The 12,267-nt window shown below is 33.5% G+C and overlaps 2 protein-coding genes across 2 annotated transcripts; one reads left to right on the top strand and one right to left on the bottom strand.

Annotated features, from left to right (window-relative positions):
- Positions 1-2,952: 2,952 nt before the first annotated feature.
- Positions 2,953-5,785, top strand: LOC126772547 (cuticle protein 16.5-like). The gene is made up of 5 exons (XM_050492947.1): positions 2,953-2,964; positions 3,095-3,555; positions 3,703-3,819; positions 5,256-5,500; positions 5,751-5,785. The coding sequence occupies exons 1-5, from the start codon at positions 2,953-2,955 to the stop codon at positions 5,783-5,785; spliced, it is 870 nt and encodes a 289-aa protein (XP_050348904.1).
- A 1,556-nt stretch (positions 5,786-7,341) lies between these two features.
- On the bottom strand, positions 7,342-8,081 carry LOC126772265 (cuticle protein 16.5-like). Its single transcript, XM_050492555.1, has 2 exons — positions 8,050-8,081; positions 7,342-7,929 (listed from the first exon to the last, which is right to left on the bottom strand). Exons 1-2 carry the CDS (start codon positions 8,059-8,061, stop codon positions 7,342-7,344), a joined length of 600 nt encoding a protein of 199 aa, XP_050348512.1. The 5' UTR covers positions 8,062-8,081.
- Positions 8,082-12,267: the final 4,186 nt, after the last annotated feature.

Raw genomic sequence — 12,267 nt, 5'->3', positions numbered from 1 at the left:
AGTCAGTTAACAGTTGTTCATCAAATGAACATTTTTTAGCCTGTTTGTAATAATTAAAATATTATGGAAAGGTTTATATGATATTGATTGATTTTACTGATTTTTACTGGAAACTTACCAAATTTTATCAAAAACAAATTTGTTTAGAGAATTATTGGTATTCTAAGAAAATATTATAGTAAGTTCTAAGATAATATACGATAAATAAGGTACAAATAACTTAATCTACTATTCTATCGTAAAATAATTTGTTTTTTGTTATAAATTAAATAAGTAACAAAGTAAGATTAAATTTTAGTGTGAAACCAATAATGGCTTAATAATTGTGTCGCTATAACGTACAAAATTACTTGTTCACATTATTTAATTAAATCGAATAGCTACTATTAATTTGATATTTATTACCTTTATAATATTATAAAACTTTATTTTAAATATATATATGATCAAATTATATTATAATTGTAAATGACATCCGTAAATATTGCAAAGCTGTACAAAGGTCACATTTCCTGTTAAGGAGAAACATTCACGGTGTATTCCACAACGCTGATCTTATATAGATTGGCGGATAAAAATGAAATGACACAATTGTCATTTGCGTATGTTTTTCCTTTTTTTGTTTTTTTTTTTGGCAGTGATTTTTTCAAATCAATCTATTTATAATAGATTTGGCTTTAAGAAATATAGTTAGTGATTACTAATCGACCGTAGCTTGGATTTCCGTCTCATCAGATTATAATAGTGAGATCTCATTGCGCAGTTCTAGCTTCTGCCTTGTCCTTGAGATAGGATACCGTGGCCGAAATCCCCTTAAGAGGACATGCTTCTAAGATTAATTACAATATTACGTGATGAAAGCTGAAAAAATACCTTAATCCAGTTACAATTTATTTTTAGACCACTGTTGTTTACAAGCGGTAGCTTATAGAAATCTATAGTCTGTTATGATTAACATAATATTATTCATGATTCTATATTTTTATAAGGTTCATATTACGAAAATAAAAACCTTAACGGCTGTTGAAAGTATTTTTTTTATATTGATAAACTTTTCTATCCAGCCAATCAATCCAACCAACCAATCATTAATCATTGCACTTTTTCATAATCAACTGTTTAGCTTTACTAATTTTATGATTTTGATTTAAAAATACTGAATATAATTAAAGCTTGCAATATCAACGACACGAAAACGTTTATATTTAATTTGTGAGTTGCCGTTGCATATTCTTTCATTCAAACAGTTCAGCAATGCTCTAATTTGAGAGTTGTTTGAACATGTTTCTTATCGAATGATTTGCGTTTATTAAAGCAAATATTCGAATAATTCTAATTTCAAAATAATCAACATTTGTTAATGCTAACTATGTTTCGTTACTAAGTAATCTGTGATAGCGCATTTGTTCATATTTGGTACAAATGTATGTGTGAGCTGAGACCAGAGTGTATGCATTATGTATTAAAACATAAAATTGCTTTTGAAATGACGCAATTGCAATTTAAAATTTCATATCAACTGGGTCGTAGACTTGCAAGGTAAAAGGTTTTTGGACACCATTTAATTTATACACCTATATATCAACTTTTATTTATTTCTTTGTTAATTTTATTAATATATGTAATAAAGTTCAGAATTCATAATTGTACTTAACTTTTCATTACGCTATATATCATTTAATTAAAGGTATTACAAAACACTCAACGAAACACATTTCATGCTTTTGACAGTCACATAACTTGAAATTTTTTTAGAACGAGCTCGCGATGAATAAGTGTTCCTATCGTTTTTAAAAGGTTAAAAGACTTTATTCTCTCGATAATTATTATTATATAATATGTATATAAATGTTTTAATCAATTATATTAATTATCCTTTTAATTTGTCCTGTATATACCACAGTTAATTGGATTAAAAAACCGTTTTTAATACGTCAAAAATTTTCAAAAATATTAATATAAAACCTTTGAATAATTAATTTATGTATGTATTTTTTTTAGAAATTACTTAAGTTAAGTAAACGTTAAAGTTATTTTTAAATTACCCATTGTCTTTTACATAAAATAATGTCCTATCGTAGTTCATTTGGGGATATTTTAGTATAAATTTATATATCTTTATTTATTACGTACACCGTTTTCATGATAGCGTGTAAGTGAACATAAAATCTCATACATTATATGAACGTCGTGTTCTAAAAATTATATAATTTGTGTCAATTAAATTAGTTATTTGTTTGTGAAGCCAATCAACATTTCGAAAAAACATGATAGAAGTTGCTAATCAAAAAATTTCTATTCAATAAAATGTAAATCTGGAAAGTTTTATTCAAGTGGTGTCGTATTTTTTCTATTTGTGAACAAAGTGGCGCGTTATAGCGGGAATACATTAAATGTAATATATATGTTGAATCAAGTAACCGAAACGTAAGATTAAGTTTTTTCGCCTCGCAAAGTTCAAACAAATTTTAGTCCCAGATGGGTTTTTTACATAAAATAGCTCTGTAATGTTATTTTGATGACGAGTATTTAGTTGATATACAAATTACTTTTTCAACTGTTGTTGTAAAACATCTGCTATGTAAAATACAAATAAATATAAATTAAATTGTCTATTAAATTTTAATAATTAAAGATTTTGTCACGACTTAGGAAATCGTACTATTTCGCTGCAGTGAATTAATTTCTAGTACACATACTTTTAGGTGGTCTGGGTGTAGTTGTGCCCTGACATTGTTAATAATGGACAGGAGCTTAGGTTGATAATTGCTATATATACACTAAAATAATCCTTGTTGCAAGACTAGAAAATATATTTTGCAATATCAAAGGACATAGTTTCGTACTGCATTAAGCTTCTGTAAGAATTACGTACCAGTTTGTTCAGTGTAGTATAAAAGTGAATGCACGTGTTTTTGAAGTTACTCTTTAAACATAATCTACTACCCTAACATGTATTCCAAGGTACGAATATTTTTTAAATTGTCAAAAGAAGGATTTCATTTTTATCTGTTATATTATTTATATCTTACAAGTACAAAATAAACTTAAAATGTTATATGATTTTTATAATTTTTAATGTTTTTTATTCCAGGTCATTATCTTCCTCTGTGCCGCGGGCATTGCTTCCGCTGGTAACCTACTGCATGCGGCACCCGTGGCATACAGCGCACCCGCCACTTCTGTTTCTTACTCTACCACTACTACATCCCACGCGGCTCCAGTAGCAGCTTACGCTGCGGCTCCAGTAGCGGCATATGCCACCGCTCCTGTCGCTACGTACGCTGCCGCACCTGTAGCCACATATGCCGCGGCGCCTGTTGCGTCTTACGCAGCGCCGGTTGTCACTAAGGCAGTTGCAGCACCTATCGCTACATACGCCACTGCCCCCGCTGCCGCGGTTTCCTACCAATCCGTGTCTTCCCACACTAGCCCAGTAGCATATGCTGCTGCTGCACCTGTTATCGCAAAATCCTATGCTGCTCCTCTCGTGGCCAGTACATATGCGGCTCCTGTACTCTCAAGGTCGTATGCTGCGCCCGTTGTTACTAGGACATACGCTGCCGCTGCTCCCGTAATAACTCGGACATACGCTGCAGCTGCTCCTGTTGTAGCAAGAACTTATTCGGTGCCAGCTATCTCAAGTTACGCTCCCGTGGCGCGCTCCTATGCTCCTGCTCTATCGTATGCCTCACTGGCTACTCACGCAGCACCAGTAGTCACGTATGCTGCTGCTCCTTCCATCTCATATGCCGCCCCTGCCATCTCATATGCCGCTGCTCCTGCTGTTTCCTACGGCTACGGAGGCGGCCACGGATGGTAAACTACCGAATAAGCAAAGTTTTTGTAAATATATACTAACTATTATATGTCTATCTAATTAAATGTAAAAGTGTTGATTAATTATTAATAATGTTATGGGCAACCATTTTAAAATTAAATAAACAAAAAATGAATTTCATACAAACATACGTTTTATTTGTCCCTTTTAGATGTCCTTTAAAATACGTTTTACAACTCAAAAACGACGTATACGAGTACGCAATGATTATATTTAAAGTAAAATATGTTATTTTAAGTAAGTAGTCTTTGTTAATAACAACAAAACATAAAACATGTCTCTACCGTAACAGCCTGTGAATGTCCCACTGCTGGGCTAAAGGCCTCCTCTCCTCTTTTTTTTCGAGGAGAAGGTTTGGAGCTTATTCCACCACGCTGCTCCAATGCGGGTTGGTAGAATTCACATGTGGCAGAATTTCAGTGAAATTAGACACATGCAGGTTTCCTCACGATGTTTTCCTTCACCGTAAAGCACGAGATGAATTATAATCACAAATTAAGCACATGAAAATTCAGTGGTGCTTGCCCGGGTTTGAACCCACGATCATCGGTTAAGATTCACGCGTTCTTACCACAGGGCCATCTCGGCTTGTCAAACATGTCTCTAAACAAATAATTTGCACAAAATAAAAACTTAATAAAGTTAACACATGAAAGAAACAACATGTACCACATACGTTGTATACGTGAGCTTTTTCGTTAAGTTTTCTTTTATTCATTTATACTTCAATACCTTATTTTCACTGATAACGCATTTATAAAGTAATAACGTATGATATGAATATAATTATTAAAGTAGTACTATTAGACTCTACAGTACAACAATAATGGTTTTAATTTTTTTTTAAATATTATATAACAATCAATATATTTAAACTTATATCATAATATAATAAATAACGAGTCAATCAAACTACATATGTATCCGCCTGTGTTCTGCTACACATCTTGTCTCATGTTTTTGACAAGCTTTTATTTAACCTTACGTGTTAGTGTGTGGGTTAAATCTTGTACCTTGATTTTTAAACAAATGTCACGCAACTATTTAAGTGTTAATATTAAACAGTGAAGATTAGAATCGCATGACTCGAATTTGACTTCCTGTTAAACATTATTTTTTTTATTTTATTTAAACACTTTCAATCTCCACAAATGTCTTGGCCATGCTTTTGGTGACATCTTCATGCAGTCTCCTAGTGTAATGTGAATGCATGTTAGTTTTTACAAGTATTTCTAGGTAGCATCACAATCGAAATTTATATTATACATCAATAGAGCAGTTAAGCTGTTACAAGATTTTACAGATTCCTCACCGCTGAGGAAAAGTACAAACAGTAACTTCTACATTATGTGCAAGAGCAAATGAAACTCTATCCATATTGAAAAAAAAAACAGACTGAAAAGTATTCATGCAGGATAGCTTTGCGTTCTAATGTGGGAGGGCCGGAATCACCACGCCGGCGCTTATACGCCGGTGTACTGCGCTCAATGGCGCTATATGGTGCACCCATATGGGTGGACGCTCTCACCATTCGTAATAGCTCTTCTGTGGAGACCGCAGAGAGTTATACTGGTAAGAGCGGTACGAGGCTACCGTACGGTGTCGTGGATGGCGGCGACACTTCTTGCGAGCGATCCGCTCTGGGAACTCCAGGCCGAGGTACTCGCGGAAGTGCATCGGTTCCGGGTGGAAGCCGGGGTGAATGGCGTACGTCCAGGATCGGCGGAGGTGGGGCGAATCAGGTCTGTAGCCCAACAAGAAAGATGCGCAAGCGATCCCGTGACGCCCCCTCGTCAAGACGAAGTGAGTAGCGCTGGTTTTTTAGTCGGTATTCCGGTGCCTTCAGCGCCGGCGAGTTCCACATACCGCCCACCTCATGTGGGGGAAACACGTAAATGCGTTATTCCAGCGAAAAAAAAAGAAAAAAGGATAGCTTTGCTTTAGTTATTAATTTTAATAAAATAATTATTATTTGATGCTATCTTACTTTTATTTTATGTATTTATTTAATTTATTAATTTATGAATAATATATCTCTAATCTATCTGATATGATATCTATCTGAAAATGAATAACTCAATATTTGAAAAAAAGTTTATACATAAATTTCCATGCGAAACTTTGAAGTCGAGTCGGCACGGGTTCCCATCGTCATAAAAATCTGAATTTTCACATTCAAGTATGTTTTAGGAAAACAAACAGATAAGATGATGATAAGAAGAGACACAAAAAGAAAGAGGTATGCGTTTCAAATTAAAAAAAAAACCGTTCATTTAACCTTAATATACGTTTACGAGAAAGTTTTGTAGAATGACTTATTGACAACATCATTTAATGTAAATATTTGATTTTTTATTTATTATAATTTATATTACTGGAATATTATTAACTAATAAACATTAATATATAATGAAAGTATATCTACTAAAACTTCAACATCTCTATTTTAATATTCATTTTATGATTTTCTTAATTGAGTAGTTCATCACAGGATATTTTAATAATAATTATACTAGTGTTTTTTTCATGATTTGTATCGTAAATTATTATATATCACATTCTATGTCACCTAATTTATTATATTCGATATAAAAGTTTAGAAATGCTTGTCATTGGAGATTGCGTTCTATGCTTTGTTAAAATACCCGGTAAAGTCCTGTCAGACAAAGATCTCTTAAGGATAAGGCTTGGTACTTATTTCACCACACTGCTGAAGGACATACGTAGGGCAGAACCTTCTGAAAACAAAATAAGTTATAAACAAATTGAGCTTATAAAAATTTATTGGTCCTTAGCAGGATTTGAACTGATAGTAAGTTTATATAGTAATCCACGTATTCTGTCCATTGAACTTTCTCCAAAGTACAAAGTTACGTCTGTTTTAATAAATATTATTTTTGTTCTTTTTTATACAATATGATTTTGGGTTTTTAGTGAAGTTTAGTTTATATTATATAATCAGTTATAAACTGCAATGTTTATAAAAAATAAAATTGTTCTCTAGTCACGAATGGACTTTCAGGCTTAACAATATAATGTATTTAAAAATGGTGTAAATATATTGTATTATATAAAGTAAAAAGTATCTTTAATGACAGATGTTTTTCATTTAGTTTAAATATGACTTTTGTTGAATATTAATATGTTATGTATAATATTATAATATTATCATACTATAAAATTTATATTTATACATATATGTTGTATTCATATAACTATACTGTTTTATATAATAAAATAAGCGATGCTGAAAGGGCAATATATTAAGCATTCTAATTTATTCGTGACTTAGCAAAAGGACAAATATTTAGATATATATGTATTTTGTATTTTTGAATGATTCTTAGAGTTGACTAAAACTAAGGTATATATTATAATAAAAAATAAAGTAATTGATTGCTTTTAACGTTTTTATTGATTGTTTATAATTATTTACATTTCAATAATTTATACGCGACAATTTATTATATGTACATATTAACATTTTTTTTTTGTTTTATTTACCAGCCGTAGCTAGCTCCTAAGCCAGTGTAGGTGACGTGAGACACGGCTGGGGCGGCTGAGTATGAGATGGCGGACTTGAGAACGGGAGCGGTAGCGTACGAAGATATGGCAGGAGCAGCAGCGGCGTAGGTAGTGTAGGCGGGAGCTGCATAAGTCTTGGCCACAATAGGGCTGGCAGAGTAGGTCACAGGTGAAAGGTGATTTGCGACCGAAGAGTAGGACACAGCAGGAGAAGACAAGGTCTTTGTTACAATTGGACTAGCTGAGTATGTGACGGGACCGGAATGGGCTAATGAGGAATAAGAAACAGCGGGTGAAGCTGCATAGGTAGTGTAGGGGCTGGCTGCATAGGCAACAGGAGCAGAGTATGAAACAGCTGGTGAAATTGCCTTCACTACTGGAGCGGCAGAGTAGGTAGTGATGGCAGGTGCAGAGTGAGCTGCGTAAGTAGCAACCGGGCTACCATGGGATGTTGTTTGTGAAGAGTAGGACACAGAGGAAACCGGAGCGCTGTAAGCAAGCGGTGCGGCGTGTAGGAGGTTGCCAGCAGATGCGATGCCAGCGGCGCACAAGAAGACGATCACCTGGTAAAAAAATAACACATGACACCAAAATATTACTGCTAAGTTATAAATAATAAAACCTTTTTAGAATTTAAATTACGAAAAAAAAGAAAAAACACTTTATGCTAAACATCTTCGTACCTTGGAGTACATGTTTAATTGTTCCGTTGTTGCGTTGGAATGATATTCGAGACATTAACAGATGCTTTTATATGGTTGTGAGCTGGTATTGACATTTGCGATGTGCCCAATACACAGATCGTCGCCGTAGGCGCTTCTGTTTCAATGTCAAGGCTCGTCTCTACCGAAAATATTCATTCAACTTGTATCAGACTTATACTCGACTTTCGTAATACATAATAACCAGAATGAATTGCACTTACTTTTACTTTTAAAGTTATGTCATGTATATTTGTTTGTATTTTAAAGACTTTTTTATGTGTTTTGGACAAGCTTATTGTACCCAAAATGTTAACTTAGTTCATTCATACTGGTGGAAGGGCTTTGTGCAAGCTCGTCTGGGTAGGTACCACCCACTCATCAGATATTCTACCGCAAAACAGCAATACTTGATATTGTTGCGTTCCGGTTTGAAGGATGAGTGAGCCAGTGTAATTACAGGCACAAGGGACATAAAATCTTAATTCCCAAGGTTGGTGGCGCATTCGCTATAAGCGATGGTTGACATTTCTTACAATGCCAATGTCTAAGGGCGTTTGGTGACCACTTACCATCAGGCGGCCCATATGCTCTTCCACCTTCCTATATAATATATATATACATATATTTATATAATTATATGGATTTAGAAACAAAAAAAACAATACCGTGACATGCAGCTAGATACTATACGCTTTATCTATAAAATAAAATAAAATTGAACTGTCCGTCTGTGATTTAAAAATAACTGCCGCTTATTCAGTAATATGGATATTTGCGAGGTACTACAAAATAATCTATTTATTTTATTTTAGTTGTACCGCTGCCACCTAATAATTTATGTATTCAAATAAGCATCATGCTCATTAAAATGGCAGATTTTTACAAATTTAATTCCACGCTGGATATTAACTATATAAAACAGCAATACTTTGTATTGCTGTGTTCCGGTTTGAAGGATGAGTGAGCCAGTGTAATTACAGGCGCAAGGGACATAACATCTTAGTTACCAAGGTTGGTGGCGATTCTCGATGTAAGCGATGGTTTACATTTCTTATATTGCCAATGTCTATCTGCGATGACCACTTACCATCAGGTGGCCCATTGTGGCACACAAACTCGTCCGTCTACCAATACAGTATAAAAAATTGACCTATATTAAATTGTCAAAAAAGTGTGCGTATATCTTTCCGATGTGATTTCAATACCGTCACGCGAAGCTGTATTTTTGTACTCAATGTATATATAAACATATAACTGTCCTTTTTAAAAAATATAGATAAGATTGTTCAAAATTTTTTTAAAATTCAATATAGATAAGATTGTTTAATTTAATAGTTAACTTGGTTAATGAAATTTTTACAAAAATGTTTAATAATTCAATTTAATATTCAACAATAAAACAGTTATTGGTCCTGAAAAATTATATAATTATCTTCTTTAAATACTTTTGTGTTTATGATTCATCTCGTGCTCGACGGCGAAGGAAAATATCGTAGGAAACTTATATATATCTTATTTCACTGAAATGTTGCCACGTGTATCATACCGCATTGTATCAGCCTGGAGGAATAATCCTTCTCCTCAACAGGGACATTTTAATACTTTCGGAACCTTGAATACTCTTAAAGATAAATCATAGATAAAAAAATATATACATTGTTCTTCTTATAAACATTCATAAAATATAATTTATCATATTTCTATTAAGCATAATTACTTTGAAAATAATTTATAAATTTATAATTAAAAACATTCATATTTTCTGTAGTAGTATTAAATCGTTTTAATAATTACATAATTCATTTGTAGCATTATGTGACATCTGTGCAGTCAACTGAAAATTTGTTTGCGGTGATTGGGTCTGTGGCTCCTTATTGAGAGACGGTTCGATAAACGGCTCATGGTAGCTCATGATAGTTTGTTAAACAACATTGTTTCATTGTCGATTTGTCTCTGTATATTTTTTATGATTGTCAGGCTTTTATTAGTTTTTTTTTTTTATTTATATGAATTGATGTATTGAATATTATCTTATGTATGTTAAAATGTGATAAGTCCATTATTTTATAACATTATTTAACAGATAAATACACTTAATTTTGTATATTATTGTTTAGTAAATGAGTAATTAAATAAAAAATGTACTGTAACTGTATTGTAAGATCACGTGAACGTCCCACTGCTGGGCTAAGGCTTACTCTCCCTTTTTTTTGAGGAGAATGTTTGGATCTTATTCCACCACGTTACGTTGCAGGAGGCTACTTGAATAAATTATATTTTGATTTCATTTAAAACATCTTATGTCTAATAACAGCGGTGTATAATATTGAGTGTAAATAAAAGCTACTTTAATGCGGGTTGGTGGAATATACTGGCAGATAATTTTAGTGAAATTAGACACGTGCAGGTTTCCTCACGATGTTTTCCTTCACCGTCAAGCACGAGATGAATTATAATCACAAATTAAGCACATGAAAAATCAGTGGTGCTTGCCCGGGTTTCAACCCACGATCATCAGTTAAGATTCACGCGTTCTTACCACTGGGCCATCTCGGCTTTTTGTACAAAATGTTTTAAAAAATTAAAATAATTAAAAGCGAATTTTTAAATAATTTAAAGAAATATTTCATAAATAATATAATTGGTTCTACTTCTTTATATAGTAGGGCTTAAAATATAGCATCGCTTAAAAACAAAATAATAATCACTAATAAAATGTTTTTCAGGATATATTTATGTTTTTTTTTTTTTTTTTTATATTCGCCGGGAGGGCAAATGACTCTACTCCACCTGATGGTAAGTGGTAGTAGAGTCCAAACGCGACGACGGCCAGTTCAGACGGGAAAAACGTTCTGCACTAGCCGCCTTCGCCTTGCCGGCCCGCAAGATGCCTCTTCACGCCTCGTTTGAAGGAACCCGGGTTGTAAGAGGAGGGGAACACGTGAGCTGGTAAGGAATTCCATTTTTTGGAAGTGCGACAAAGAAAGGAGTTGCCAAATTTCTTTGTTCGCGATGGAATTGATGTCACAGTTAGGCGGTGACATCGAGAACCAGCTTGCGTGGACTTAAGAAGGAAGGGGGAAGCAGGAATTAGAGAGAATAATTCCTCAGAGCACTCGCCGTGATACAGTCGATAGAAAGCGCTCAATGCTGCTATCTCACGAAGCAATTGTAAAGGTTCAAGGGTGTTTGTGACCTTTACGTCGCCAATAATGCGTACGGCACGTCGCTGCAACCGGTCCAAGGCCTCAAGTAGGTACTTAGCGGAGCCATCCCAAAGGTGCGAGCAATATTCCACGCAAGACCGTACCTATGTTTTGTACAGCAGGCACAGTTGTTGTGGCGTGAAAAAGCGCCGCACCTTGTTCAGAACTCCGAGTTTCCGTGAAGCTGTTTTTATAAAAGTCTCTCTCCTCAATTTCCGCTCGCCCAGCCACTGCGCGTCCGTGGTATCCACCATGCACTGTACTATCGTCTGCATAGCAATGTATGTTCCCAAGAGAGAGCATATCATTATCAGGTACTGTCCGAAGACATCTTGTCCGTGCCTTTATTGTATATTCAGTTTATAGATCTATTATCTATATAAGTATGTATTTACAAAAGAAAAATAGTATGTGTAGTATATCAGTTGTCTAGTTTCCATAGTACAAGCTCTGTACAAGCTTAATTTGGGATCAGAAGGCCGTGCGTGAAAAATGTCCCAGGATATTATTATTATTATTATTATTTTGTATGCCTGCATATTTCAAATGCAGCATCACAATAAAAAAAATTGGATTGCGAATTTTTTTATAAGTAATTTTGTCATAAATAACTAAGAAATATAATTATGTACTTGTAATAAAATATGATATTAAGTATTATAATTATTTATTAAGTACCTATTTATGAAAATTATTTACATCTCTTCGTATCATAATTTAAAAACAAATTTGAATAGCATTTCAGAGACAGCGGAGCATTTCGTGGATATAAAAAGTGATACTCAATCAAAATTCGCAAATACAAATATAATATATATAATAATATATGTAATGTAATATATATAACATACATATAAATAAAAGTCTATATGTTATTATCTAATGTAGGTGTATTTAAACGTTATTAAGGTTCCGCTAACGAAGAATATAATGAAAAACAATAGGTAACGCTTAAAATATTTTATTATTAAAATAAATTATTAATCATCAT

This window comes from Nymphalis io, chromosome 12 (genome assembly GCF_905147045.1).
Source record: "Nymphalis io chromosome 12, ilAglIoxx1.1, whole genome shotgun sequence".
In the NCBI taxonomy this organism is placed as follows: Eukaryota; Metazoa; Arthropoda; class Insecta; order Lepidoptera; family Nymphalidae; genus Nymphalis; species Nymphalis io.
The sequence above is the reverse complement of the archived record's forward strand: the minus strand, read 5'-3'. Positions and strand labels throughout refer to the sequence as shown.